The 27,737-nt window shown below is 37.8% G+C and overlaps 5 protein-coding genes across 19 annotated transcripts in view; 2 read left to right on the top strand and 3 right to left on the bottom strand.

Annotated features, from left to right (window-relative positions):
• Smr (nuclear receptor corepressor smrter) overlaps positions 1-5,430 on the bottom strand; it is a 93,782-nt gene extending 88,352 nt beyond the window's left edge. For 3 of the 5 annotated variants that reach the window (XM_076811559.1, XM_076811550.1, XM_076811542.1), the window contains exon 1: positions 3,849-3,987. The gene's annotated coding sequence lies outside the window, so the exon portion shown is untranslated. Of the gene's footprint in view, positions 1-3,848; positions 3,988-5,144 lie in introns of those variants that run through there. The other 2 variants (XM_076811576.1, XM_076811533.1) reach the window with 1 other exon arrangement.
• The window catches only part of LOC143368675 (WASH complex subunit 1), a 56,399-nt gene that overhangs the window by 14,296 nt on the left and 14,366 nt on the right, over positions 1-27,737 (top strand). The gene's annotated exons all lie outside the window — the stretch shown is intronic.
• LOC143368788 (uncharacterized) lies at positions 4,345-9,466 on the top strand. Its single transcript, XM_076811865.1, has 2 exons — positions 4,345-4,495; positions 6,659-9,466. The coding sequence occupies exons 1-2, from the start codon at positions 4,410-4,412 to the stop codon at positions 7,188-7,190; spliced, it is 618 nt and encodes a 205-aa protein (XP_076667980.1). The 5' UTR covers positions 4,345-4,409; the 3' UTR covers positions 7,191-9,466.
• On the bottom strand, positions 10,339-11,952 carry Mrpl44 (mitochondrial ribosomal protein L44). Of its 2 annotated transcripts, XM_076811829.1 has the most exons (6): positions 11,849-11,911; positions 11,647-11,706; positions 11,224-11,590; positions 11,034-11,118; positions 10,630-10,933; positions 10,339-10,560 (listed from the first exon to the last, which is right to left on the bottom strand). In XM_076811829.1, the coding sequence occupies exons 1-6, from the start codon at positions 11,904-11,906 to the stop codon at positions 10,436-10,438; spliced, it is 999 nt and encodes a 332-aa protein (XP_076667944.1). In that variant the 5' UTR covers positions 11,907-11,911; the 3' UTR covers positions 10,339-10,435. The 2 variants fall into 2 exon arrangements, with proteins under 2 accessions (XP_076667944.1, XP_076667952.1); XM_076811837.1 differs by having other exon boundaries at positions 11,647-11,952.
• On the bottom strand, positions 12,713-27,546 carry LOC143377106 (uncharacterized). 10 transcript variants are annotated; one of them, XM_076828056.1, is made up of 11 exons: positions 23,451-23,574; positions 23,196-23,332; positions 22,282-22,532; positions 19,881-20,157; positions 16,174-16,510; positions 15,644-15,825; positions 13,844-13,954; positions 13,673-13,769; positions 13,478-13,525; positions 13,203-13,389; positions 12,713-13,131 (listed from the first exon to the last, which is right to left on the bottom strand). In XM_076828056.1, exons 4-11 carry the CDS (start codon positions 19,915-19,917, stop codon positions 12,988-12,990), a joined length of 1,143 nt encoding a protein of 380 aa, XP_076684171.1. In that variant the 5' UTR covers positions 19,918-20,157; positions 22,282-22,532; positions 23,196-23,332; positions 23,451-23,574; the 3' UTR covers positions 12,713-12,987. The 10 variants fall into 10 exon arrangements, with proteins under 10 accessions (XP_076684171.1, XP_076684200.1, XP_076684236.1 ...); XM_076828085.1 differs by lacking the exon at positions 19,881-20,157; XM_076828121.1 differs by lacking the exon at positions 13,478-13,525 and having other exon boundaries at positions 13,203-13,371; positions 19,881-22,193.

Below are 27,737 nucleotides of genomic sequence, written 5' to 3' on the forward strand. Positions count from 1 at the left end.
TATACCTTCCATCGTTATTGCATATGAACGCGATCTTCGTTAATCTAAATATCCACATAGCAGCCAATGGAATTAGTGGGGGCACTGCTGGTAAAAATGGCTGATAAATACTGCGTTCTACCGAGACCTCCTTTAGCTTCTCTATAGCTAATATCTAACACAACGGAGTGTAAAAGCCTACGGGAATTCATTTCATTCCCGCTGAATACATTCCGTCCGAATTATTATTATCTCGCTAAACCTAGAACGGTCGATAGCTCCGCAGTCGTTGTGACTCAAAGTCGAGCCAGCCGAGTCGAACCGAGAAGAGTCGAATCAAACCGAACCGTAGACTGTGTAGTTTTGTAGCGCGTCAACGCGTAAAAAGGGCGAGTGCGAAGCGATAGATCATACCTTCTTCCGTACAGATTATACCGTTCGTCTGAAATCTTCTATAACCATTCCAAAGATTTTTCTGTCGCGCGTGTTATTTAACAGGAAACACTCTCAATGCAACAATGTACCCAGTACTTCCCAGGAATAAAGTAAAATCATAGAAAGTACCTACAATCGATTATTTCCCTATTCGTAGACTATGGGACAACTAGAGGTTTATTCGCACCGTGAAATACGATTTCCAGTAGCACAGCTGAATTTCTTGCAACATCCGAGAAATCTGCTAAGAAATTTCGTTGTAACGATAATTACACGTTCTTTAATTTATTACTAAACTATCCGAAAGCAGGGGTTTAGATAGCTGAAGGAGACTACGTCGATGGTGACGATTGAAACTGGAAGATCATATTCAGGTATCCTGTTAATTTAAAGCAGTGCCCATAACGTACGTATGTAAATAGTGTTGTAAGCATACAGCAGTGTTATTGGAAGGGAACCATAAAAGTAACAACTGATTTGCATTCTGTATGCCAATGAAGAACAATGGGAATCATGTAATGACTCGAAACAAAGGAAAACACGCATGTACATGTACTGAAAATTCAGTGTCAGTTTTTTTCCCCCGTATGTCTGTATGCTTTGTGAAGAAATTTACGTAAACAACGGTATTTATAAACTACGGGGAAAAAAGGGACGCTTTTAAGCTAGGCGCACTTGTAACTAATACTAAAACTTCAGCGACTTCAGGTTAGACGAGTAACTTAAAGTAAACAAATTTTCAAGCCACCCAGTTTTTTTCAAAATACTCCAAGTTTTCGGGCAATTCCGGTTTCTTCCGAGCCTAGTATCTTTCGCATGTGTAGAACGCTGCACGTATGCAGAGTATCCTTATCCTTACTAATACATAAAAGTGAAACGTTGTCTGTTTGTTTGTCCTTCTTTCACGCCTAAATGGCTGAACGGATTTCAATGAAATTTTGAATATACATTACATGCGTCCTAGATTAGATTATATGCAATTTATTTTTTTTTGTTTAGGCTTTTTTATTTTTTAAGCGTCATAAATAATTCCCGCGTGAAACCGGGTAACGGGTCAGCTAGAATTAAATAAAACCATTTTAACTAAATTCCTCTATAGCTAGTAAAAACAAACATATGTTTTTTTCCTACAGTCAGATTCATTTGAGTCTCCTTTTTAATAAATTAGACGTTACCGTATATACCCCCTTCCTTTCTACAAATCGAAATATGAAACTTGTTTCTAAGCGAAATGAATAATTTTTAATCGAATGACTTTTATAATCAACAAAACAGAAATGACGATGCGAAATCTTGTGATATCGAAGTTACTTTATTAAGTGAAAATTAAAAACGCAGTAGCCGAAGGTGACCTAACTTTTTAGTTTCGAAATTGCAATGCAATGTCCACATAATTACATCGTGAAGTTCATTTCTGGAAATTATGTATTTTAACAAAAAAAAAAACGTATACGCTACAATCGATGTGACTTTGACGGATGTAGGCAAGAGTTCCCAAAAAACATTTTGCAAAAATAGTTAACACTACTTTTTGGACGCTTATAGACGTCGTTAACTAAGCAGACGTAAAATAGTTGGGTAAAAACGCTTAGGGACACCTAAATTCGTTCTTGTTTTACATTACTAAAAACCTTTCAATTTAATTCTATTTTACGAATTTGTTAATGTTATTTCATCATGTTACGCAACTGTTATATAATAATCTATATTTTGCATAAATCGGTATTTATAATTGCAACGATCTAACGGGAAGCAAAAGTATGAATAGTTACAAAATTTTCTTGTTTCTTTTTTGTTTTAGTAATGTAAAAGTGTCTAAACTTCAATGCATAAGGAATTTGAGACATTATTATATATAAGGGCATAAAAAGTGCATACTTGGTCCAGACGCAATACGAAACGTTAGAAATTGTAAAATGAAAAGGTTTTTCTTCGAGACACTACCTACATTCTCTTATAGTCGTTTTAAATTTTTATTTTCGCGCGTAGAAAACATCGACAACGAGTTTGTCGTTTAAACTACAATAAAAATGCTGTTTAGATTGTTAATACTCGCATGATTTTAAATAAACATTCAACTAAATGTATGAAATATTAAGTAAAACAGAAAAATTAGATAACAGCAGTAAGAAATATATAAAACGAAATCGAAGTTTAAAATACGCATAATGTAAAATGGGTAAAATTTGATCTGCGGACAACTTTGTGCCATGATAATTCTGTATGAAATAGCTAACATGAAAATTAACATCGCATATTTCTCTGATTTTTCTCGTATAAATAAATCGATGTACGTTTCCAAGGAATTACGACAATGAATAAAAAATGCAGGAAAGATATCGTACAAGCAAGAAAAAATCGAAATTCCCGAGATTTCGATGCATTTGTAAAAACTTATATTCAGAGAATTGTGCATTTGCGCAAAGAACCTTATGTTTATACCAACACATCCTATTCCTTCGACTCGTTTAAAATTCCCAAACGGAAAAAGAAAATTAATATTAAAATTACAATTTTAGTCGTTTTCTCAAATTAAATGGCTCATTTGACTCGAGTATTCCTCGCCAAGTCTAATCAGTTCTGAATAAACAAAAACGCGATTTTAAAAAAGATGTCTTTAGGGAGATAACGAGAAAAGGAGAAGGGTTCAGCGCAAACAGAACGAAAACAACGAGTTCGAATACCTAGGTAAGTATTACGCTTTAAGCGTGAACGTTTCAACGTAGAAATTCAAGGCGATTGTTCATAGAACATCGATGCCGCAGCGTCGAAACTGTTCCTCTCTCCCCGTACAAAGTACTTTGCAGATAACTGATAAGGTATACTCGATTCCCGTGCACAGTTCTCTTACATAACGGTGGGCGTGTACTCAAAATTAAATAGTCGTTGTCCTCAAACGAGGTGATTTTTAAAAACCAGCCTTCAGGCTTACCGGGTTCGCGTGCAACGGAATCGTGTATCTACAGTCGAGAAACGCAACGAGAAATGTCCTCGGTTTTAATCAATTTGAACAGCTACTGTTCACAATATGCGACAATTTGACAAATTCATCTTTCCTTGTTAATTTTTTTTTATTATTACTAAAAAAGGGATTTCATATCACGCCTATTGATAATTACGTCGGTCGAATATAAGTGCGTTAATAAATTCACCACCAACAACAACAACAACAACAACAACGTGATCGCGAGTCTAAGAAAATGTTGTGGAATAAAAGCGTATCATTACTAGCCGCGTTCAGATATTGCAAGGGAGCGTATAAAGCCGACGATCCGAAAGTACGACACGTCACCAACGGTTCAACAGTTGCTGCTCGACTCGCGTATTCCCTTGGCATAAAGAAACGAAAGAGAGGCGATCGCGCGTCAAATTCACCAGCCGTCCATCGCGACAAGCACATTTTCGAACATGTAACAATTATGTAACATACGTACGATTTCTTGAGTTTTCGTAAATTAATCACACGGCTGCGCTGTTATCTTCAAGTTCACACGAAAAGTGGTTGGAACGAGATATCGCCTATTATTAGACCCGCTATTTCAGGATCTTGAACACTCTCCAGGCACGTTCTCTCACACTGCTCCGGAACATCCATTAGGGAAACGTGGGCCAGGCGAATAGGAAAAACTTTCGCATCACCAGAAGCACAGTAGAGATCGGGGCAACACCTTTAAAAATCGTCGACGAGTACAAAAGAACACGACACACCACCAGAGTCTCTAAAATACGCAGGCAACAAGGCGGCACGGGAAAACAGCAGAAGCATCACTTCTCGGTCGGTAACTTGGACACTTATGGAACATACACTTCGTAAACACCGATATTCTCGATAACCTTTTCAGCACAGTGAAATGCATAGGTATGTGGCGACGTAGACGCGACAGCTACGAACGAATGAGATCTTGTAGAGAGATCGCAAAAAGCAGAACAGGGAAATGAGCGGGCTGCTACATGGAATCGATGAGCGACCGACGACCGATTAAAACGCACTTCAAATGTCGCCGACGACGACGACGACGACGACGACGACCAACGACGAACGCGTTGCGGATCGACCAACACCACACAGCCACACGTTACGGTAATCGTCCTCGATTACAAGATGCTATCGAAATACATATTTCACTGCAACACACTGTGCAACGAACACACACCATCGTGGATAAACCATGGTTAGGCTTAGATACAGGTGCAGAAATAGCCATTTTTTCTCTCTCTCTCTCTCTCTCTCCCTCCCCCCCTCCCTCCCTCCCTCCCACCCTCTGTATCTCTTTCTTCCGCTATCCTTCTCCTTGTTTATCCTAACCGAAAAATAAACAGAGAAAAGAGGAAGAGAGAGAAAGAAGAAAGAGGAGTGGGCAAAGGGGGGAGAGAAAAGGAGGGCAGTAGAATGCACTTTACAATGTACTTTTGTGATATATATATGTATATAAATACAAGAAGAATGAAAATGAGAAATTACGTATGCTCACGCATATTGTTCGAAGGAAAAGAGGATGGAAGGGGTCGCGTGTGTCACGCTGCGTACAGTGTGTGCTCGATATGGATGCGTTTATGTGTGTGAGGGACAGAAAGGAGTACGATTTTGGCGAATTTCTCCACTGTGCACCAACGTTTCTCTGCCGAACACACTATCCTACGGTTTAAGCTCGTCGCGAGACGTTCAACGGAGACGAGAGAGAACGTATCGGCTCATTGGTTTCACCACACATTTCTCTACTCTCCCTTACCCGAACTATACAGCGTAGTCTGTGGTCATAATTTCCTCTCTCGGTGCGGCGGCCACGGGTGATTAAAAAACACACACTCGCGTCTCTCACGTTCTTTCGCGACCCGAAACGCGACGGGTTAGTCGAATTCGTACGGTCAGTCCAACCGTTTTCAGGGCCGCCAGGTTAACGTCACGAAATCCACCGACACAACCATAGATCCCAAACGGTGGACGGACGGACGTAAGGACGGACGGCTGGCTGGCAGCAGGCAAGGCGGAATCACGGAGAGGCTAGGGGGAGGGGGCATTCAATGCTTGGCGGGGTGAGGGTACAGTTTCTGGATGCGGGGCAGGTGGGGTCGTAAGGACGATAGGGAGGGTGGCGGGGACGCGCGATCCCGGAGTGGGGCGAAAACGAACGAGAACGAGCGAGCAACCGAACCGACCGACAACGTAGCCTCGCGGGGGACGGAGGTCTACACTAGCCCAGGACCGTTTTATCGTGGCACCGTTGGTGCCACGTCCATTGCCCTCCGCGCATTTCTCCCCACATTTCTCCAACATATTTTTCACACGTCTTATTAAACCGATCGCCAAAATCGTCGAGAGTCTGTGCAAGGCAAGACGGAATGTCTTTCATTTATTGCAAACGAAATTTGAAGATACGGAACACCTGATTCTGTATGTTAACGGCATGGCAGAAAGCGAAATACATACATAGGTACATACGTCTTGAAAGATCTCCGCGACTTAAAGGCGATAGCTTTGAAACGAAAACTGGGATAGATAGGTATGCATGTAGTAGAAAAAAATATGGTAAATTTTTGGCATACATGGTGGTCTGTATATGTTATACATAATAGCTGTTACGTACGCATTAGGTTACTCTATCGAATGACGGTATATAAATATTATATGTTGTTTTAAGCACGAATTGCATTAAACCCGCGATTCCAGCGTGAACTTTAAAATCTTTTCTCTGCTATAGTGTAGCGCTAAATTTCTACTTTCCCCCATACTTTATATCCTTACGTCATACGACAATGCTAAACAATTCAATACAGAATTATAAAATATTGGTAATACTTTTTTATTTCACAAAAGTTGTATACAATACCAGCCGTAAGATTAATGGAGCATGATAGGAAAAATTACTTATGGTATGAAAACGATTTACAATTATTTACCGTTATACACCCAACCTGCAATAATAAAGTTACGAAAACATCGTGCAGAAATACAGTCCCATAAATTATGTTTCAAACAACAATTTGTACCCAGTTGTATGCAATCGCGCGTCTAAACGTGTGCTTGAATATAAAGCTTGCAACGATATTTTTGCACATTAACATACCTATTCCATAATTTACTCCATATGCATCGCTTCATAATCTACAAAATTACTATCCATGTCTAAATAGATCTGATCCTGCTGTATTAAACAGAAAGAAGAAAATGAATATCGTATTTCAGGTGAGCCCTACAATTTCTGACCTCTGCATGGTTCTATTAAATTCTAAAAAATTGTTCCAGAGCGGAGACTGAAGTGCGTACGGCACTGCATCGGGCACAAGCAAACTCGATGCCATGCAGCCGGGCAGAAGGGAAGAGAGAAGGGTATAGTAGAGACGAGTACAGAAATGAAGAGAGGGCGGGGGGAGTTGTGAATAGTCGGGTAGGGATGCCGGCCGTTGGCGGTGGAGGGACACGGTTGATCCTGGTTGCGCACGACCTAAGGTTAGTGCGAGATCGAGCGAGCACACCCAAACGAGAGGGAAAGAGTGAGGGAATACAAGAGGCCTCGGCAACGATGCATTACTGTCCGAGTACGTGTGGCAACGTCGCAAAAGGCTTCACGGACGCCAGGCAATCCACCAACACACGAAGTGCACGGAGAACGGCAGACCAGAGAAGGAAAGAATCCCGTTTTACCGAGTTGGAGGAGATAGAGAGAAGGGAGGGGAGGGGGCCAAACACCACGCCAGAGAGAACGATAGAGCTACCGAGTCTTAAGCAGGCTACGAAGTTTTCCACCGATCTCTTGGGATTTCAGAAAAACGTTTAGCGCATTTCCAAATGCATATGTTTATACGCGCACGGAGAGATGCGTCTCTTGTCCATCCCGACGCGATGCGTTGCGCGCGTTGCTGCCGCATGCTCGGCTGTTTTGCCAGCGTATATTGTATGATTATTGCATTGTATGATGAATAAAAACGGACCTTGGTTAATAATCTTTGGATGTCGACCTGAAGTCAATATATTCTTTTTAAAGTATTATAATAACTTTTAGTAACCTATAGGATCGTACAAAATGATTTCACATAACAAAGAACGAATGGTAATAGTATTCGGAATTCAAAGGGCTTTACCCCAAAACTATACTCGATTAAAGCACAAGTTCAACACGTATATGAACGAATCTAGTAATATTTAGGGATCCGCCTAGTGACGAAGCGTTCAACTATTCCTTTATTCTTCACGATCACGCGATCGTATCGCATTCTGTAAATTTTACATGTGCTCGGAGACGAGCGGAATATGATGTCTGGGAAACGGAGCCCGGGCACCGGGAACCCAGGGGCGCATGCAGCGCGCAAATCGATTTCTGTACCATTCCTTGATTATCGATACATTTTAACACGATTCCTCTATAGAAATCACGCTCCTCCTCTTCTGTTGTTCTCTTGGTGTGAACGTGCACTGCGTATCACAAAGTCTCTAAATATTGCTAATCGATACGTTATGCTCGTTTTGCTGAGAAGCAATAACAGAAGTGGAACTATAAAACAATAACACTGATTACTCTCGATGGGCGAAAGGGTGTGGCAGCGCCATTGAGTCGTTACACGCAGGAATAGAGCAAGTAGTGGGATAATACGTGCGAATGCGTATATCTTGTACGCGTGAATGTATGCGCGCGCGCGCGCGCGCGAGCACACGTGTGTACGTGTATGTGAATAAGCGAGAAAGAAAGAAGGAACGATAGACAGGGAAAGAATAAAAGCGCGAAAGAAACGGAGAGGGACAAGAACCGTGGCGAGTATACGAAAAGAGAAACAAAAATGGAAGAGGGAAAGAGAAAGAGGGAGAAAGAGGGAGAAGGAGGTAGAAGTGGCGGAAACTCGGTGCGGTGGAGTGCGGATGGGAACAAGGATGAACCACCTTAAAGGGGATAGCATGAATCATAAGTAATCAATATTATACCTGCGACCGATATAGAAAAATTTTTCAGCGGCTTGCATAAGTGTTCCAGCACTTAAAATAATTTCATTCAATTTCTCAACGATACACATGCAAACCATTCATATTCTATTTTATGCGAAATAATGTTAAACACAAACGCAAGTTCGGCAAGTGAAGTAACAAGTTACTTGTTTCATACAAGGTAACTGTTATATTTTGGGGGTATGACATACCTATATAACTTTTTAATATCTTAATTTCATCGTAGAGCATAATTATAGGCTTGTGTGGTGAGGTCAACTTTCTGTAAAATGCACGATTGCAGAGCCTACATTTATCGATATTGAGAGAGGTTTTGTTGATATTAAATGCAAGCTTTGGCAACTATTATTATTTATTATAAAATTTTGGTAAATCAATCAATTCAGTTTGTTATACTTACGAGAATAAATAATATTGGGATGGTATGCTATCTAGCGCTGTAACTTATATTTCGTGAAAAAAGAAGCTAAAAAAATATAACAGTACGAATGAATTAAGAAAGTACAAATAAATCACCAATAAAAAAAATTCATTATTTTGAATAGTTTCACCTGCTACTAATTCTAGATTCTACGTACATTGGTACTAAGAACAGTGACCTCTTTCTTATGTTTTGTTACATATCACTTTATACGAACTCTATAGACAACGTAAATTTCAATTATTCCATTATAACGAAGATTTCAGTTCGTTAGTAACACTATTATTATACCTACAGTTTTTCGTTGTGTACGTAGCACCAGACACATCTATATAGGATAATATAACCTACAGTGCTCAAGAAGTTCCCGTCTAATTTTGCATTTTGATCAATGGTATTTTTCTTCTCTATCTTTAATGAATTCATAGTTGCAAAATTTGCTTATTATGATCTTGTTCGTTGCATTTTTTCACTTAATCGCTGTACTTTTCATATTTATTGTATGATACACAGCCAGATACCCGAAAGTAAAAAAGTTGTAGGGTGCAAGATGTACTTACGATGTATTTAAGTACGTCTAACCTAAATTACGTGGTAAATTGATAAAAGTCGTTTATCGCATTTTACTTCTAAGTGTGTGAAATTTGCAAAGTGTTAAATAGGAAATTCTGTTAAAATATATATTTCGAAATTAACCATAACTGTTTCATTATTGATAAAAGCTATCAATTAGTAACAATCGCATATAGACAAAACCTCATTGGTTACAATATTAATCCTCCGTTTACAAGTTTAGTCCTTTAATTCCTATGAAGAAAAGTAGAGAAAGAATGCATGTTCCTTTATTTGTCTTCTCGTCTCTTTTCATAAGCACTGTAAGCTTCGTCAGACTTGTATACATTTTATATTATTCTATTAAAATCGCAAATAACTTGTAATACATTGCAGTCATTTTTCACTTTTCCCTCATCTTCAATTATTGGTATATTGGTAATGAACAGGGTTGCCAGATCTTCGGCATTCAGTCGGAGTCTCAGGTTCTGAACCGTTGCCTCCAGCCTCATGCAGGCACAATAAAAATCTCCGGCAGAATAGAGAATATTAGCGAATTCGACAGGCACGCACTTGCACTGGTGTAGCATGTCATACAAAAATAAAACACTATTAAAATCTGTAACAAATTCTAATAATTCTTTTATTATTATTATTATTACTCCTTTATAAAAAGTCATTATTATAATGAATTTTAGATGTCTGTTTTCTTATTGGCCCTTTTTTTTCTCTCACTCCTACCCCCCCCCCACTGCAATCCTCAACGAACTTGAAATCTCCAGCAAAAGATCAGGCCTGATTTGGCAACCCTGGCTAATGACATACCATGTGTAATATAATACGAATTGTAATTAATAAGAAAATAATTCGGTTGACAACTGAAGTAGAAAAGAACAAATGTTAATTGCTTGTCAATGATTTCGGAATCTTTAGCTCCTAAAAAAGTGAAAGTAGTAAGTACGAACAGACACCATCAGCGTTTCGTACATAGGACACAAATTATAATACAACTGCAAATTGTTATATTATATCTGTTAAGTAAATAGTTTATTGATTTAATACTTAGTGTTCTACAAGCTTAACGCGTAATTTGTACCATAAAATAACCACTTTCAAGAAGCCATGTCTATTTTTGTGTTAAATCGTAACGGTTGACTCGAATCTAATAAACCAAACATTCTGCACAATGCGTTCATAGCAGCCACGTCTTTCGCCTCTTCAATGGTTTGCCCAAATCCTGAAACCATTATCTGTTAGTTACAAGACATTTACAATTATCGCCTTTGGTATTAATCTAAACTTTTACCTGAACCTAAAAATTGTTTATTCGAATAAACTGCAATTTCATAAGCAGACAGAATAGTATTTGTTCCGGCATGCCCAATCATTCTTGGCTCCACAGTTGTTCCTCTCTCTTTAGAAATGATATCGTTTAACATCTCAAATGGATTAGGTGGACTCCAAATCTCGCTCAGATCTTTTTCTGCTAATCCCACTATCAGAAAATCTCGAACGAAAGTACTAGTGTGATCGATATCGACACTTTCGGCAAGCGCTCCTACAAGCGCTAAAAATGTTCTAGCCAATGTTTCCTCTGTTGGGGGGTGATCCTGAACATGAAATAAAAAGCTGGAAATGAAGTGGTGCACCGCATAATACGTGCAACATTCAGCACATTCGTAAGCAGAAATACGATTCATATATACAAACAGCGGCCAGAATAATATCCTTCGTTCCAATATGTAAAGCTGCCTCTGCCAGAACCTTTTGAGACATGAGGTAATTGTGGAGCGACCTGACACAGAATTTTATTTAGATACACTTACAGAGAATAATTTTATAAAATATTCCAGGAATAGTACATCGAAATAATTCATATTCAATGTATCTTTATACGTACAGAATTACGGATACAGGAACATGTGGTAAAGATGTATTTAAGTAGTTGTACACAGCCTTAGAAGTTATTCCTCCTCCACTTTCGATCAAATCTTCATTATGTTCTATATCGAGCTTAGGCTCCTGTATTCCCATTTCTTTTTGCTTCTGTTCTTCTCTGAATATGTACGATTTATGTACAAATGCTCGACTCAATTTTTCAGGTTGAAAATTTTCCGAAAGCCTCTGATTAAATGCATACAGTTCCGCGTCTCTATTCCAGTCGATGAAAGTACTGCGGTTAGGTATAGGCTGAGGAGGTAATTTCTTTTTTCTACTGGTTATTTGTACTTGAGTTGGAGATACCCATCGCTTAAAGTACCTGCAACCTATGCTTACAATTAAAATATGTAAAATACAATAAAAATTTCAATAAAAGTTTTACCCTCGTAATTCACAGACTTTATGTTTGTCAGATTGTTTAAACACAAACGTAATCTATTCATTTTTCCGTGTTGTAAACTGTATAGAGTAACAATAAAGTGAGGTTCTTTTTAAAGATATTGCTTTTGAATATAGTAAAATATTGTCCGCTTGTATTTCAAATATAATCTAATACATTGTGACCTCTTAGATATTTTTCTACTTTTTATATATTATGGCATTTACAGTAATGAACAACTTGCAATTGTAGAAAATCAACATAACACAGGATAGGTTACTTCAGGTTATTTTTTGTTTAGTTTATGGTGCGTATATATGCATGTGTGTTTGACTAGGGGTGTTCGATTTCGATTCGATTCTTCAGAAAATCGATTCTTTTGGTTAAAAGATCGATCTTTTGAATCGATTCTTTGGTATCCGATTTTCTCCAGAATCGATTTTTGATGTAAGAATCGACAATCGATTTTTTGCCGTCCGGGGCAATTAATTGCCACTAGTGAAAGGACCAATCAAACTGCTTTTTGCGTAGGTTTTCCTGGTCTTATACGTTTTTCGCTATTTATAAACGATTCCCACAAAATTTATACAGGATTCGCGCCAAATTTATAAACGATTCTTATGTTCTGGATGATTTTGGACAGTTCTGGATCTTTCTTTACCATTCTTCTATTTGGGGCCAATTTCGCCGGGAAATCGTAAGGAATCGATTGACATCACTTTTGCAAAGATCTGATTAGAAATGCAGAATTCGAGATTCATCACTGTTCAGTGCGCAACATTGTAAGTAGGGTAGATGTCCCAATTACCGTGCTATGACGCCGACTTGCTCGCGATCGAATTAATTACTGACTTCCCTTACTTTAATTTTGCTTGGTGAAAATTTATATTGGTGTTTTGAACTTTTCTCTTTATTAAGGCATTTTTTCGGGTTGAAAATGTTAATTTTTCATATTTTTTTAATTGAAATAAAAATACATGTTTTTATCCCAATTAATGAAACAAAAATGTAACAAGTATCAACTGAAAGCAGTAAAATAATAATTGATCATATTGAATTAATAAAACTATTATATTTTATAGGTATGTATTTATTTTTTACGTTGTTTCTTACCGTTATTACTAGCTAAATGCACATGTTCAGATAAATAGATATTACACACAATTAGAATAGTATGACAAAAAACGTTTTTTATTAACTTTCAAATATATTTTTTTTAAAAATGTGTTGCAATTAAGATCAGTATAATTGACAGAGTTAAAAACCAGCGGGAATAGATGAAAATGGCGGGCCAGTCAACAGTGGCCTTCTTCTTCTATATATATATATATATTTTTTAGTGTGTTAGCCGCGGCCACAGAAATCGACAGACGCGTCCTCTATAAGCGTATTGAGGAAACTTTTCATCATAGGAGGATGTATATTACTTCCAAGCGGTCCTCCAATTGGGACCCACGGTCCAACCATTAATGGTCTCGGTTGAAAATTCTGAGCAAAGAAATGAATGAGTTTTATATCATGGCTAAATTATCGCATTTTTATGTGAATAAAGTACCTACTCCATAATAAATAGGAACAGGAATTGGTCCAATATAACGCACTGGGGGGACCCTTTGTTCTCTAGGTCTATCTCTTTTTCTGGATCTATCTGTTTCCCTCCAGTCTCCAGAATGATCTCTGGGCCGCTCTCGATGTTCTCGGTAAAATCTCTCAGCATCTTTCCGCTCTCTACTATAATTTTGCTCCCTATGTAAATAATGTAATAGTTTGGTGAAATACAATTGAAAGAAATGTAATGTACGCGGATACATGATAGTGTAATAATAGCGTTTACCTATCACTTCTGTAACTTCCTTTATCTTCATGTTTAGAATCGACATACCTAAAAGAGGGTAAACAAATTAGCAAAAAATTTAATTTCTTAAACAATTTTAGATTATACATTAACACATTTAGAATAGCAAGTTGTTGTATATGGTTTTCACTTATGTTTATATTGCAATACTTAGTGTATAATCCAGGCACGAACCTGGGGTGACGGAACCACGCGTGCCTAGGACTGTGACTTCGGGTTCTTGTAGGACTCAAGGACGTCAAATGCCTTTTCAACGTTTTCCACTTGTTTTCTAAACATTCATATATCCATATTTGCGAAACAGTAGTTGTAATAAATCTTAGCAATTTGAAATAATAAACATACCTGAATTTTCCAAATTCACAGTTACAACACTACGATGTTCCTCAACTTCTTCTGTTTCACCTATTGCTCTCTTTATTTCTTCTCTATCAAATATCGGCTTGGATCCCTCTCCTACAGTTAAGTTTAGTAAATTTAATAATAGAAAAGCAATCATATGTAAAAATCGGGAAAGCATTTAAGCAAACTAGCAGCTGTGACAGATCTTGAAGATATTAACGTCGCTACTCAGAGAAACAGACTCGCTCTGAACAATTGTGAGCCAAGTCATTTCGTATTATCAATTTTAAATTGGTTAAATAAATTGTTGTTAATTTATATGATTTTATATACTAAATGTACAAATTTGCTTTTCTTGGTCATATATAACGAGTATTTTACATAATTAAAAATGGCGTACAATTTTTTTAAGTGGCAGATATATGAAGAGAAATTTATTTTTTATAATTGTAATTATTATGACATTGTTTTAATAAAACTCTAACTCTAAATATTCTGTAGCAACTGATAATTTTTCATTTATAATGTAATATTTTCTTTTCTTTTTCACATAGCGTATACAAATCGCATTAAATAATTTTTCAAAAGAATGTAGCTAAATTCTTGCAAAATTTATTACAAAAATATAAACATATCGATACGCCTTTCAATATAATTCAAAGTAGTTTAATTTGTGTGTAGAGGACTCATGATTCCACAATAAAATCTTCCGGGATGGTTCATATTTCCCAGGACGAGTAAGTAGTAATCTTCCAGTTCACTGAATCGCAATTTCAAGCTTTCGTGATATTCACTCTATATACAATGCTTTGGAACGCACACCTTTCAAACTAACTAAATTAAGTCTATGAGTACTCATACTTTATATAGAAAGTACCTATTTTCCAATTGTAGTTATTTATTTAGTGCAATAAAATAAAAGATGAATAAGAATAAGAAATACCACACTATGCAAAAATTTTGAAAAATTCTAAGATTTAATTTCTGATTTCGTTTCTTCCAGTGTTGTAGCCTAATGTTTCACTATACCTCTTTAGTTGTTGAATGTCAACATTTAAAACATCTTTCAAGACGCGAAAATCTTCCAGTTGGTCTACTTTTAGTAAATAAAGCATTTAAAAAAAAAATTTAATTGGACATGCACACATTCCCAAAACCAGAACACAAGGAGAATGCACAAAACGTGTTTGAACTACGTTTTTGGGGGGGAAAAGTTAATTTGTATCAAAATATATTATAAGCTTATTCTTATTATATTCATTATAGCAGTTAATATAGCAGAAGCATAATTCTTTGTGCAAGCTCGTAAGAAACAAAAAATACTGTACATAAAGCAACAAGCAAGAGATACGTTAAGCATAGCAATCTTAAAACAGTCAAAGTAAAAAAAAATTGTGCTTACATATTGCACATTATGCAATCAATACAGTGATCCAACGTTGTATTCCAAATTTGCTATATCCTGGGCGAATCAAAAACACGTTATTAATTTGATGAATAAAGTTGAGAAAATTCTTAAATATTACAGGGGACACAGTATGACCGTAAAAACCAGAATCTTCATAACTGTAGAAATCAGTGACTGGGATTCCATTCTTCAAATGTAGCACTTGGTAAAGTGAAAAAGTGGAAATATATATGTATGTATTATCGATAATACATTTAAACAGAAACTAAATTTGTTGATCAAGATTTCTACAAAACCCCAGAATCATCTTCCATGTTGAGCTTATTTTCCTTTGTGGTGCTTGTTCGCTGAATGACTGAAAATTCTTAAGTTACGGTAAAAAAACAACACGTTACCCTCTCTTCTTTTAAGCATCACATCTTCCTTGTTGGGTATATCCCGCTTGAGTTCATTGGTAGATACTCTTCCAGGAATGTTTCTACGAATATCTACTTTGATTTTGCGAAGTTCTATTGAACTAATTTTTGTGCCTTCAGATCCTTTAAATAAGGGCATTCTACCACTTGATGCTTCAAACCTGAAGTGCAGAATAAAATTATTTGTATATATGATTTAATACTTGCGACTTACTACAATTTAATATTTTGATTGCTTCTTGAAGCATATTGTTTTATAGTATACAACTGTATTGAAAAATTATATCAACTAAATTTGATATTTTTTACACAAGTTATCACTTTATAAGTGTACTTTTCTGGATATAGCCAAAAACATATTTAATTTAAATATATCCATCCGAAGATACGACAGGAAATTCCACGACCTGACGATGAAATGTTAAAATTGTTCTTTGTCTATGAAATCCTCCAAAATGGGACACTGCGCCTACTTCAACAGTTAACAATTAAAGACAGTTTATACTTACTTTTTAGAAAGTACAGTATCTTCAGGTCTATGATGCGCAGAAGTTCTTCTATATCGACTAGGTGGAGATTCACTTCTACTTCTACGAGGTCCGTTGCATCTTCCTTCGGGAAATGCTAAGCTCATATTACGAGCGCGTTGTATCTCATACTCCATGATCATTTTTCTTTTCAGTCTCTTATGCCTGTCCATTTTTTCTTGTTCTATCATCCATTCGCGTCTACGCTGTCGCCTCTCTTCTTCCGTTCTTGCACGAAGAAACGCGTCACTATCTTCATTTCGCGAGGGCTTAGGTTTTTCATCATCATGCGAATTCCTCGATGTATGCCGTTTCATTCCTACAACGCAGCAGAGACAGATTATATTACGTATCAAAGAATTTTCTACTTGGTTAGCCAAACGCAAAATTTGAATAGGTTTGTACTTTATTCCGAATTGCAGTAAAAGAAATTACCTCGTTATCACGCAGAAAAATGAGCAATGAACAGAATAACCAGTAAATACAAGCATAAGAATTAAACGTACGAGTATTATATGTAAATTTTAAGACGGAAACGCCTCGCACACCCGCTCACTTCCCCAAATGCAGGCAAATGCAGCCAATTGCAGCCAGGAACCCGGGCAACGTTTTGCAAGGGCCGGATGTTCCGCGGAGGGGGTAACACAGGAGTGGTGGTAATGTGTGCGCCAGACGCCATGGCGGGAAACAAACCCGGCTTCGCGTTGACGCCACGTGCTGGCTTGGCGCTGGCGTCGGCTCACGCACATATTACCACCACTCCTGTAAGTGTTTCTCCCTCCACCAGCGTAGCTAAAGCCCGCCGAACCATGCCGGGAACCCTGAGTGAGGCCAATTGCAGTAGAGACACTATGGGCGGTATTCTCAGTCGCTACTTATTCTTAAGCAAATGCTTGATCATTCGGTATCTTTTACTAGCTACTAGGTTAGTAGAGGATGGCGAATGCTTAAGCATACGCTTAAGAATAAGTAGCGACTGAGAATACCGCCCTATGGGTGCGTTTCGTTTCGCGCATTGAGTGCATAGACTACATAACCAGTGTTCACGGGAAATACCCTACCGGAGCTCGGCCTCCCATCGTAGGGAGAGGGAACGTATGCGCGCGATGACACGGTGACGTTAAACCAATCAACGTCAAGATGGGAAAATCCGGTTATTTTCCGATTTTGTGTTATAACTCGTGAACTGTAAAATAATTTTTTCACCAAACGATAGATCTAATTAAGAGAAGTAACTTTTGTCTTGAAACTTTTTTCCTATCTCTTACAGAATGCGAGTTACAAAATAAAATCGGAAAATAGCCAAATTTTCAGGGGTTAATTTCACCCGCTTAGAGTGAAGTTGGGCAGCAAACAAAAGTTGCGTTGTAATCAGGAGGAAATCCCCTATATATTCACAAAGTTTCAGAATTTTTTGAATTTTCGGGTTCGGGATGTTCCCTTTTAAGTCAAGTGAGGCCGCGGCCAACCAGCGTCGCCGGGGAATCGATTGTCGACGCTGGTTGGCTGCAGCCTCACTTGAGTTGGTTTGATGGTGGTGCCAACTACTACTTAGTACACCCAGTGATGGCAGAACCGTGGGTTTTCGCCCGCGGGCCAAAGAGGAGATATAATAAGAGGCGTCACTCCGGGCGGAACCTTTGAAGTCCTTACTTGACCTTGGCAATTAAATTGTCTATTCGAGCGGGATATTTAAATCGACTAAATGTACCTTACCGCAATTTGCTGATTATTGCCGAAGTTTACCGTGGTTTACCGATCATCGCCGAAGGGGCATTTAAATTGGTTGCTAGTGATTTTCCATCACACAAGCATACCCGTTCCTTTATCCGTGTGCCGTACGCGCTGCCTGACCGGCGCTCTCCACCGAGAATTCAGTTCACCGAGATCCTAGAGCTTAGGTCGCGACATAGGTAAGTGACAGGGGGTATAGCGAGTGCGGGTGCAACGCGGATGCGAGATAGCGGAGCGGATCGGTGACGAGAGCGGGCGGGTAGTCTTGATTAGGCGAGCGAAGAATTAATAAGGATCGATAAGTCGTTCCCATTGTATATTTCTATCCTGTAATAAATGTATTGTATTTAGTTCCTCAAATATTATTTCCATTAATTTTCATCTTCCTCCATCAATCTAGATTAGCATACGCTAGCTTCACTACAGGCTTATTGTTAAAAAGTCCTATGTGTCGCATCTTATCCCGTGTTTTACGCGTTTGTACGACGTTCCGGAAACGGTTTTATTGCTGGAATTCCCACATTTGGACTATATTGCCCCATCCATAAACCATTATGTTACTGATCTTCGGAACGGAGTCTCGGATTTGGGTTGATTGTTCCAAACCACTTAAACATATCTATTATGCTTTTATGAAGATGGAAGATTTAAAAAAATAACATTAGTAAAAGAAATGTAAAACTGGCCGGGGATTTTCGAACTGGGGGACTTCTGTACAGTGTTCCTCAGATTATTGAAAAGAATCTGGGGCTCGGATCTTCAGGAAAGACCTACCCATCCCACAGTTTTTTGCTTCCTCATTGCGTGCGAGGACCTGCGGGGTCCTGGGTAGGTCCGTTGACAGCCGAGAGCAATAAAACCGTTGGGCTAGGTACAATGCCCAGTACAGAAAACTAAAGTTCCTGAAATTATTACTAATTGATTTTTTAAGATTTCCTGATGAAAATGAGTCCAAACATGGAGAAATTCGGTCCATTTTTAGTGAACGTAGTGTGTATATCCGAACAGTAAAACTAAAATTAGTTGGCAACGATAGGTTAGCTTTTGCACTGACGGTGTACATACAACAGAGAGGACAGAAATAAGCAGAGGGCAACGAACAAACACCATAGCTACACCAACAACATAAGGGTACCTCAGACTACAACGGGGCAAAGGTAGGGGGGACAAGAAGAGAGACGGTATACACATACAAATGTCACCCGAGGGACAGCATGGATAAGGAAGCCACCAACCAGCTGACAAACAATTATCGCGCACGAGGCAACACGGAGGAAGGTAAAGCAACATGGCCAGAAAAACGGAGGTCTGATCCTGACACACACACACACCATGTATAACACAGCAATAAAGATACTGTACAACGTGAACCGACCTGTTTAAGCCTTAATTACCTAAAACAACCCAACCTCAATTCACTTACTTTACATGTATTAAAATAACCAAGTCTGGGAGGGCAGTGGACGAAAGTGGGGGGGATAAGGTAAATCACCCGACAAATAGACCAGGCATGCACAGGACCCCCAATTCCGGGCGCGAGCGCACATTTGAGCTCGTTCAAGGACAAGCGAGTCCGCCAACGGAGTGGGGAGCGGAATACGCCCGCGAATACGCTCGCGACGCTTGTGGCCGCCCCGCGGTCGAGGCGCAAACCGCACTCCGGTCTGACGCATAACGTACATAACCTGTATATACATTATATTATATATGTTTTTTTGGTGAAGGGGAGGGAGTTTTTTAAAAGGATTTCTTAGCGAGCACCTAGGGGCCAAGAGGAATCTACCTACCAAATTTCATGGTCATTGGATCAGTGGTTCCAGAGAAATCGTGATTATCAGTGGTATTTGATTTGATTATATATATATATATATATATATATATATATATATATATATATATATAGATTTATTAATTAATTAATTAATATAATTAATATTTATATTTATTTGGGTCACCTTTGGCTCGAATTACGCTTTTGAGACGTTGTCGCATGCTGTGCACTAGCTTTTCAGTTATTTTAGTTTTTATAGAATTCTATACTTCTAAAATCTTTTGTTTTAGTACGACTTTCGAAGTTGTGTTGTAATTTTTTAATCTCGTGCCGATTTCCGCCTACAAATATTCGATGGGGTTAATGTCCAGACTTTATGGGGGTGTGTGTAACCCATGCGGTATATTATACAGTAACCACTCTTGCACAACTCTGGCCGTATGCTTGCGGTCATTATCTTGCTGGAAATAAAAAATTTTCAATAATCCCAATTTGGTAGTACTTTCTTCTAAATTGTTTTTTTTTTAAATATTTAAAAGTGTATGTTTATCTAAACTGCCATCTATAAAAACGAGATTTCCAGTACCGGTTGCAACCATTCACCTCCACAACATCACGGAACCACCGCAGTACTTGACAGTAGAACGTATATTTTTAACCGGCTTAAAAAAGGAAGAGGTTATAGATTCGACCCGTATATATTTTTTTATGGTTGTCCCCGCATAACTCCTCAGCATATGGACTGATTTTGATGACTTTTTTTTTTATTCGAATGAGGCCGATGTCTCGGTGGTCTCATCCTACACTGCATCAACATTGGCCCAATATTTTGCCAGTTCCGGTTAATAATAAAGACTATTGTCACCTAATTATTATTATTTTATGTACATACGCGCATATCTCCTCAACATGTTGTGTGAATATATATAAAATTAAAAAGTTAAAAATAAAAAATTTAAAAAAAAATTAAAACCGACTTCAAAATAATAAAAATGCACTAAAAAATAAAAAATAATTTTTTCCCTTATTTAATCTAGGACTCTCACACTTTTTAAGTCGGCGCCTCATCATTTGCACTGTGTAAATCTGGCATCGCCTTCAAAAATACGAGAGTTAGATTAAATAAGTGAAAAATTATTTTTTTTATTTTTTAGTGCATTTTTAATATTTTGAAGTCGGTTTTATTTTTTTTTATAATTTTTTAGTATTTATTTCTGAGTTAGGTTTTCTCCAGACATAACGACCTCCATCCGAACCAAATATATGTTTAATATATTTTTAATACATTTTATATTAAATAAATTTTATATTCCCCAATTAAAATCATGTCAAATGTCTTGTAAATCTGACTACTTAACGAAGTTAATTTTAAATTATGCAAATCAATTTTTCACGTAAGTTCCTTAATTATGGTCCGAATTGTATCGTTTTGGGGCTAATTTCACCGGGAAAACATAAGGAATTAATTGACATCACTTTTGCAAAGATCTGATTAGAAATGCAGAATTCGAGATTTGTCGCTGCTTAGTGCGCGACATTATAAGTAGGGTAGATGTCCCAATTACCGTGCTATGACGCCGACTTGCTCGCGAAGGAATTAATTACTGACTTCCCTTACGTTAATTTTGATTGGTGAAAATTTATATTGGTGTTTTGAACTTTTCTCTTTATTAAGGCATTTTTCTCGGGTTGAAAATTTTAATTTTTCATATTTTTTTAATTGAAATAAAAATACTTTTTTGAATAGCGTTCCCGCGGTTAGGTTATGTCTTTGAACTTTGAACTGTTCAAAACATTTTTTGCTCTACGAGAGGTGTTTTTATATAATTTTAATATGACCTTTTCATTACCAAAGCAAAATATGCAAATATAAATTTCTGTTCACCCGTTCTGAGAAACGAAAGTAAGGTTAGGTTTAGCAGTTACAGAGGGAGCCAGTGGGATTCGAGGGGCACGATAATAGGGACAAGCATTAAATTCCTGTCCCAATTACCGGATTTACTTTAAAAATACGAAAACGTTTCAAAAGTGCTCATTTTGCTATTTTTTCATAAAAATAGAAACCTTTTATGATATAATAAACACTTTACATAAATGCAAATCATGATAATTATCAATTTATTCACTTCTGTAAAGCACGTATTCCTTACCGTTTCCGATAAGGATCTAGCGGCACGGTAATTGGGACAGGGCACAGCAATTGGGACATCTACCCTATGGTCCCTCTGGTCTCAAGCGTCGAAGGCCCCGAAACTCAGCGAGGCGCGTGAGTGCTGGCCATGGACATAGGAATATAGAGACGGATGAATAGTTGCGGTGGTGATATCCATGCGGGAGGAGCGACGAAGTAACATACGCCTTCTTTCTATTGGCTGCTGCTTCGCACATGCGCAGTGATGTGTAACGATGAACGTTTGTCGCGTCGCAAGCAGGAATAGTGGCAGCCATATTTGAAGCGTTTCTCGTGGTGTGGTATGCAGTGCGTATTCACCTCATACTTTAATAATTATAGATGCATATTTCTCTTCAATTTTCATTATTTTTACAATTTATATTCGTGAATAATCATTTCGTTATATACTTACAATTAAACATCTGTATGTACCAATCCGTAGCAAACACTTTTTCATAATTAGCGGTACGGACGGAGCATGCGTAAAATGCAACCAATAAATGGTGCTCCCCCCCCTCCTCAAATACGTATCACATGGTCCATGGTGCTGGCGCATAGTGGTCGAAATGAGGGTAGTAGGTGACATTTAGCCCAAAAATGAACTTTCTCCTATCGAAATCTACCAAATGTATACTACTTCCTAAATGTCCAACAGTCCCGAAACTGAAAATATTAATAAAATTTAATAAAAATTGTAATTGGGACGAACACTTAATGTTGGACATTTTAAAGATAGCATTTTTCACCAGAAAAAACTGCTTCCTGCTTAGAGATGCCTTGACAACCCTGTTTAATATTTTCTGTTTTTTTTTTCTAGAATGAAGAGCATTCTTTTGCGTTAAGAATTAACACCGTTAACTAAAAATTACTGTTCATAATGTATTAAAAAAGTAATGCTCAATGAAATAAAGAAAATTGTCAAAGTTCTTTAAAACTGACAAGCAATATCTTTGAAGCTCCATCGAGTTCCACGTTTTAACCAATTGGAATATTGTCAGCACACCTTCTTCTACAGAATCATGCAAAAATCGTATCCCCTGCAGCCCACTCTTCAAATCTTTAATATTTAAAACTGTCAGCGTTACGTCATTTTACGCATATACGTTCGTATCAGTCGTATTATACAGTTCGACAGCCATCTGGGCTTGTAATATTCAATAGCCGCAACCGCGGCGCACGATTCACTGCCGCTTAACCCGCGAGAGGGCGCACACGGAGGTTTCCTTCGCGCCTTCTCGCGGGTTAACGCGCGTGACTACCACTGTCGACACCGCGCGTTTTTACCAAACTATTTCGCTTCTGTGATGAAAACAAAACGTGACTTACCACTTCTGTTGACGCTTTTCGATGGAAAAATGTCTGCTAAATCGCGTGGAATAGTCAGATTTTCTCCTAGACCTTTGGTTTTGAAAATAAATTCAAAGATATCTTCAAAAATGGGTGCACTGCGGGTGTCCTTTTCCCTTTAATTGATGTTTAAACATATTTAAATGTTTATAATGCAATAATAACTTATATCGTTGTATTCGGGAGGGTTCATAGAATAATTTGACGCGACGAGCAACCGAATAAATATTTTACCGTTTCGACACAAAAGATGTCCAATGGCGAAAATTTGCAGTTTTTTTCCAAAATCGAATTTCTCAAAAACTGAGAGTGATGGCGACAAACGGTTTGCGGATTCGTTATCAGGGCACGAAAACCTATAAGAAACGGCTATTGAATGTTACAAGTCCGAAAATAAATCCAATTTTGTCGAAGTGTGTTATTATTGTATTACAAAGGGTTCTTACAAATATTTATGTATATTGGGCTCTAGTCCGTCGAATAAATTAATAATAAATGAATAATAATATTTAACTAAACCGTAGATTTCGTCACAATTTCTCATAGTACTATTTGACTTTTCCTTATACACCCCCATATTAATTACAGGATCTAGGAACCCGAAAAATAGGGGCAAGTTCAGATGGGCATAACTCCGGAAAAAATAGTCGTATCGATATTTTGAAAATATGGTTTGAAAGCGTGGAATCCCTACTTTCAGCTGTTTTTTTTTCTGCAGATTTTAGCTGTATTACTTTTCGGCAAAGTTATAACGATATAAAGAACACTTGGTCATTTTTAAAAAAATTTCTTCAACTTGCAGAAGTTCCACGGGGAGTATGATTTTTTTTACATAAATTCTATTTACACCAGTCGAAAGCGACTACTTTCCTGTCTAAAAGAGAGAGTAATAAATTTCATGTGCGATTTTTTTTGGCCGAGTTATTCAACTTTGAAGCAAAAACCGTTTTTTTACTTTAGTTGCTTCTAGCAAGCGAAGAATCATCGTAGAACGTTCATGAAAAAGCAATAGAAAGATCAGTTTTCCTCTTTAAGGCGCATTTTTTACTTTTTCGATTCGGTTAAAATTTCAGTCTACGATGTCCTTTCGAATATATGCTTAAAAATTGTACAAATTCCATTTTTTCTCCAACTCGCTGTATCTCCGCGAGGGATGACCGGAACATCAATATCTGAAGCTTATTTCAAAGCGGAGAGTCTGCCGATTTTTGTAAGTTCCACCGGAACCTGCTGCGACAAATTTTTACCTGTAGCCTTTAAGTTTGAAGTTACCGTTTCGGAAAAATTTCCGCGGTAGCTTCAGTGGCCGCCCGAGGATCGGGCCGACCGGAGACTCTGGGACTGGCGCGTATATTACAAAGCAGTATGTATTTAAGTATCTATCGTTCAATGACAAAAATTTCAATCTTCATAATTTCCATCATATCTTGTTGAAAATAGTACCAATAAGGCAAAACACGACATAGAGTCACTCGCATTAACCCTCGTACAACGAAGGCAGGCTCATTTTGATCCAACTCTGACAAAGTCGATCACGATGTTACATTTGTGACGGCAATGGCAAAATATAGTATAAGATGCTTAAATTGCAGTAACATTATTTGTAAAAATCATACAGGAGACGCACCTATTTTATGTATAAAATATACTTGAATATTTGTTTTTATGTATTTTTTTATTACCCATTTATGTAGGGTTCATTCATTTTATATTCAATTTTTTCGTGAAACCCGTTTACCATAGAAATGTTGCTATGGGTCGAACTGACCCTGCATTCGTCTTACGCGACCATATCAATTACAATTACTGTAGTTAGTAGGAACATAAATTTTCATTATTCAAAGCACATAAGTTACACAAATTTTATATAAAATATATATCTTTTTTCACAATATTAGCGTAATATTAATATTTCGTAGGTTGGCTAGCCTTAGGAGCTCAACTGAATCAACTACTTCAGAGATAGAATGAATACGTATTATACATTTTAAGCGACGGGCCAGGCCTCAACCAGGTTGAACAAAGTTAAAGGTAAAGTTAAAGTTGAAAACATTCTTCGACACTGAAGTTGAAACGCTCGACGAATAAAAGAATTAACTTTATTCATCGAATAAAAAAATTATTCGTCGTGCGTCGAATAAAGTTAATCCGAGTAATCTTTATAAAACACATGACAAATAATTTTTTTAACTTTTACTCGTTATTCCAAATGTTTATTCAAATCAAAATTGTGCCTCTCGTAACGTTTGCCACCTGCGCCATTTTCCTTAAATCCGCCACTGATTACGACTTCACTATTTATCAACACACGGCTTACAATATATAACATTTTATTGAACACAGGAATCAAGTTCGAGAGCCTCAAGATGGTGGGTTTCAACAGAGCCGAGGTCAAATACAAAAATAGACAAGACGCAAACAGAATCCTGGAAGAATCTAGATTGAAGCCAGCGGGATATATATCATACATTCCACCAAGGTGGAAGGAGAGCAAAGGAGTTATCCATGAATGGGAAGGATCTATCGAACAGCTAGAAAAACAACTAGCACCAAACCAAGGAACATTTACGTTGGAAAGATTAAAAAAAAAGAAAAAAGGAGGAAGGTAAGGCGATATAGGAAGAGGGGAAAGCTATATTAATAAAGATGAGGGGGTACTCCCTTCCGACTAGAATCTTAATAGGATAGGGGCATGTTTGGCTACGAGTTGAGCCTTTTGTGGAAGCGGCGAAGCAATGCTTTGCATGTCTTCGTTTCGGGCATATTCAGGCAGGGTGCAAAACAACGATAAGAAAATGCTTTGTTTGTACGAGGGAGGCACATGGAAGGTGCGAAGACAAACCAAAATGCATTAACTGCGAAGGAGAACATCTAAGTGTGACTAGAGAATGCCAAATCTACCAAAGGGAAGCAGCTATAAAAAAAAAACTATGACATATAAAAACCTATCGTACAACACAGCTCATGAAATAATAAGAAAAGAGGAAAAAATAAGTAAGTATGGAGAAAGATATGTAGAAGAAGAAGAAGAAGAAATTTATTTATTTATCAACACACGGCTTACAACATGCGATACCCGACTGAAGAACGTAGAGAAATACATTATAAAGAAACAGGTCTTGAACAACAAGACACAGGACGCAAAACATTTCGTTTACATGATCGGACGGCCGGTACTGGGTCGCGAAATATATTTAGTATTATCCAATCATAAAAATTTCGATTTCTATGATTTTCGTTCCATATTTTTGGAAATAGTACCAATAATGAGCCAAAATACGGCAAATGGGGCTAGTTTTAACAATATCTTAATTCGTACGTCTTACCCCGATTATTCAGGATAATATATATTCAAGTTGGTTACCATTAAAACTAGTGCGATGTATGTCGTGTTTCGGGTTATTTCCGTCCAGAAAACTTCACCAATCCATTGGTACAATTTTCAGCAAGATAGGATAAAAATTACGGGACACTCTTAGGTCCGAGACAGACGAGCGAGTTCCCAAACGGTCACTTAGCGGTCGTCAACTTAGACATTGAAAAGTCGGCACTTGAGGGTGTTATAAACAAAGTCTTTGCGAGAACTGCGTCGTGGCATGAACAAGACAGGCTTTGGACAACTGCGATGCCAAGAAGCATTCGTGAATGTATCGCGTTGTCGACGACGACGCATCGTTATACTTTATCGGAGGAATTTAACATTTTAAACGTTATCTCCTGCGTTTTCTTCTTTTATTAGTCTTAAGGTCGATTTATATTATCCGTTCAAACACGGAACGTTTCGGTTCACAAAATAACGATGTAGTGTTTATACCATCAGTTCACATTCGGCAACGACAGGAATTTTTCAGATTCTGCCTGAACTAAATACATATCACGCGAGTCTCCGTTCAAACACGTTCCGACAACGTCAGTCACGTATCGTTTCAGTCAAAACATTCTTTTCGAGAATGTCGATCGTCGTATGCCCGAAGCGTAACATGTTGTAACTGATCGCGACGCTGTATATAAACATTCGTATCCAATAACCCACAACAATATTTGTCTCTGAACGGATAATGTAAATCGACCTTTAATCGACAGAAATGCCCGCGCGAAAAAACTCGCTCGTCTGCAGCATGCAAGACATGTCTTATATATACCGATTTCAGCGGAGGAGATAATTTGAAATTATAATTGTTCATAATTACGTATCTCTTCTTGGTGTTTAAAAGATGTTGGATTTCTTCGTAAACTTCTATCACTGCTTCTAGGTACAACACGTGGTACAATCACTTTGAATTCCTTGTTCTGCGTGTACCTGTGCACTGCGACGGTTTAGCTCGGAGTGTTCGAGACAGTTCGAGAACTACGCACGCACGCGATTGGTGGTAATCCAGTACAATCCTGACCAATCACGATTTTCGGCAACATGGCGCAGCCTATCCGAGATTACCATTATACCACCAAAATTAAAATTGTTCATCCGTGGACTCTGGAGTCATTTGCGATATTTTATATTAATTTTTCGTCCTTGTCAGA

This window comes from Andrena cerasifolii, chromosome 1 (assembly GCF_050908995.1).
Source record: "Andrena cerasifolii isolate SP2316 chromosome 1, iyAndCera1_principal, whole genome shotgun sequence".
Classification (NCBI taxonomy): domain Eukaryota; kingdom Metazoa; phylum Arthropoda; class Insecta; order Hymenoptera; family Andrenidae; genus Andrena; species Andrena cerasifolii.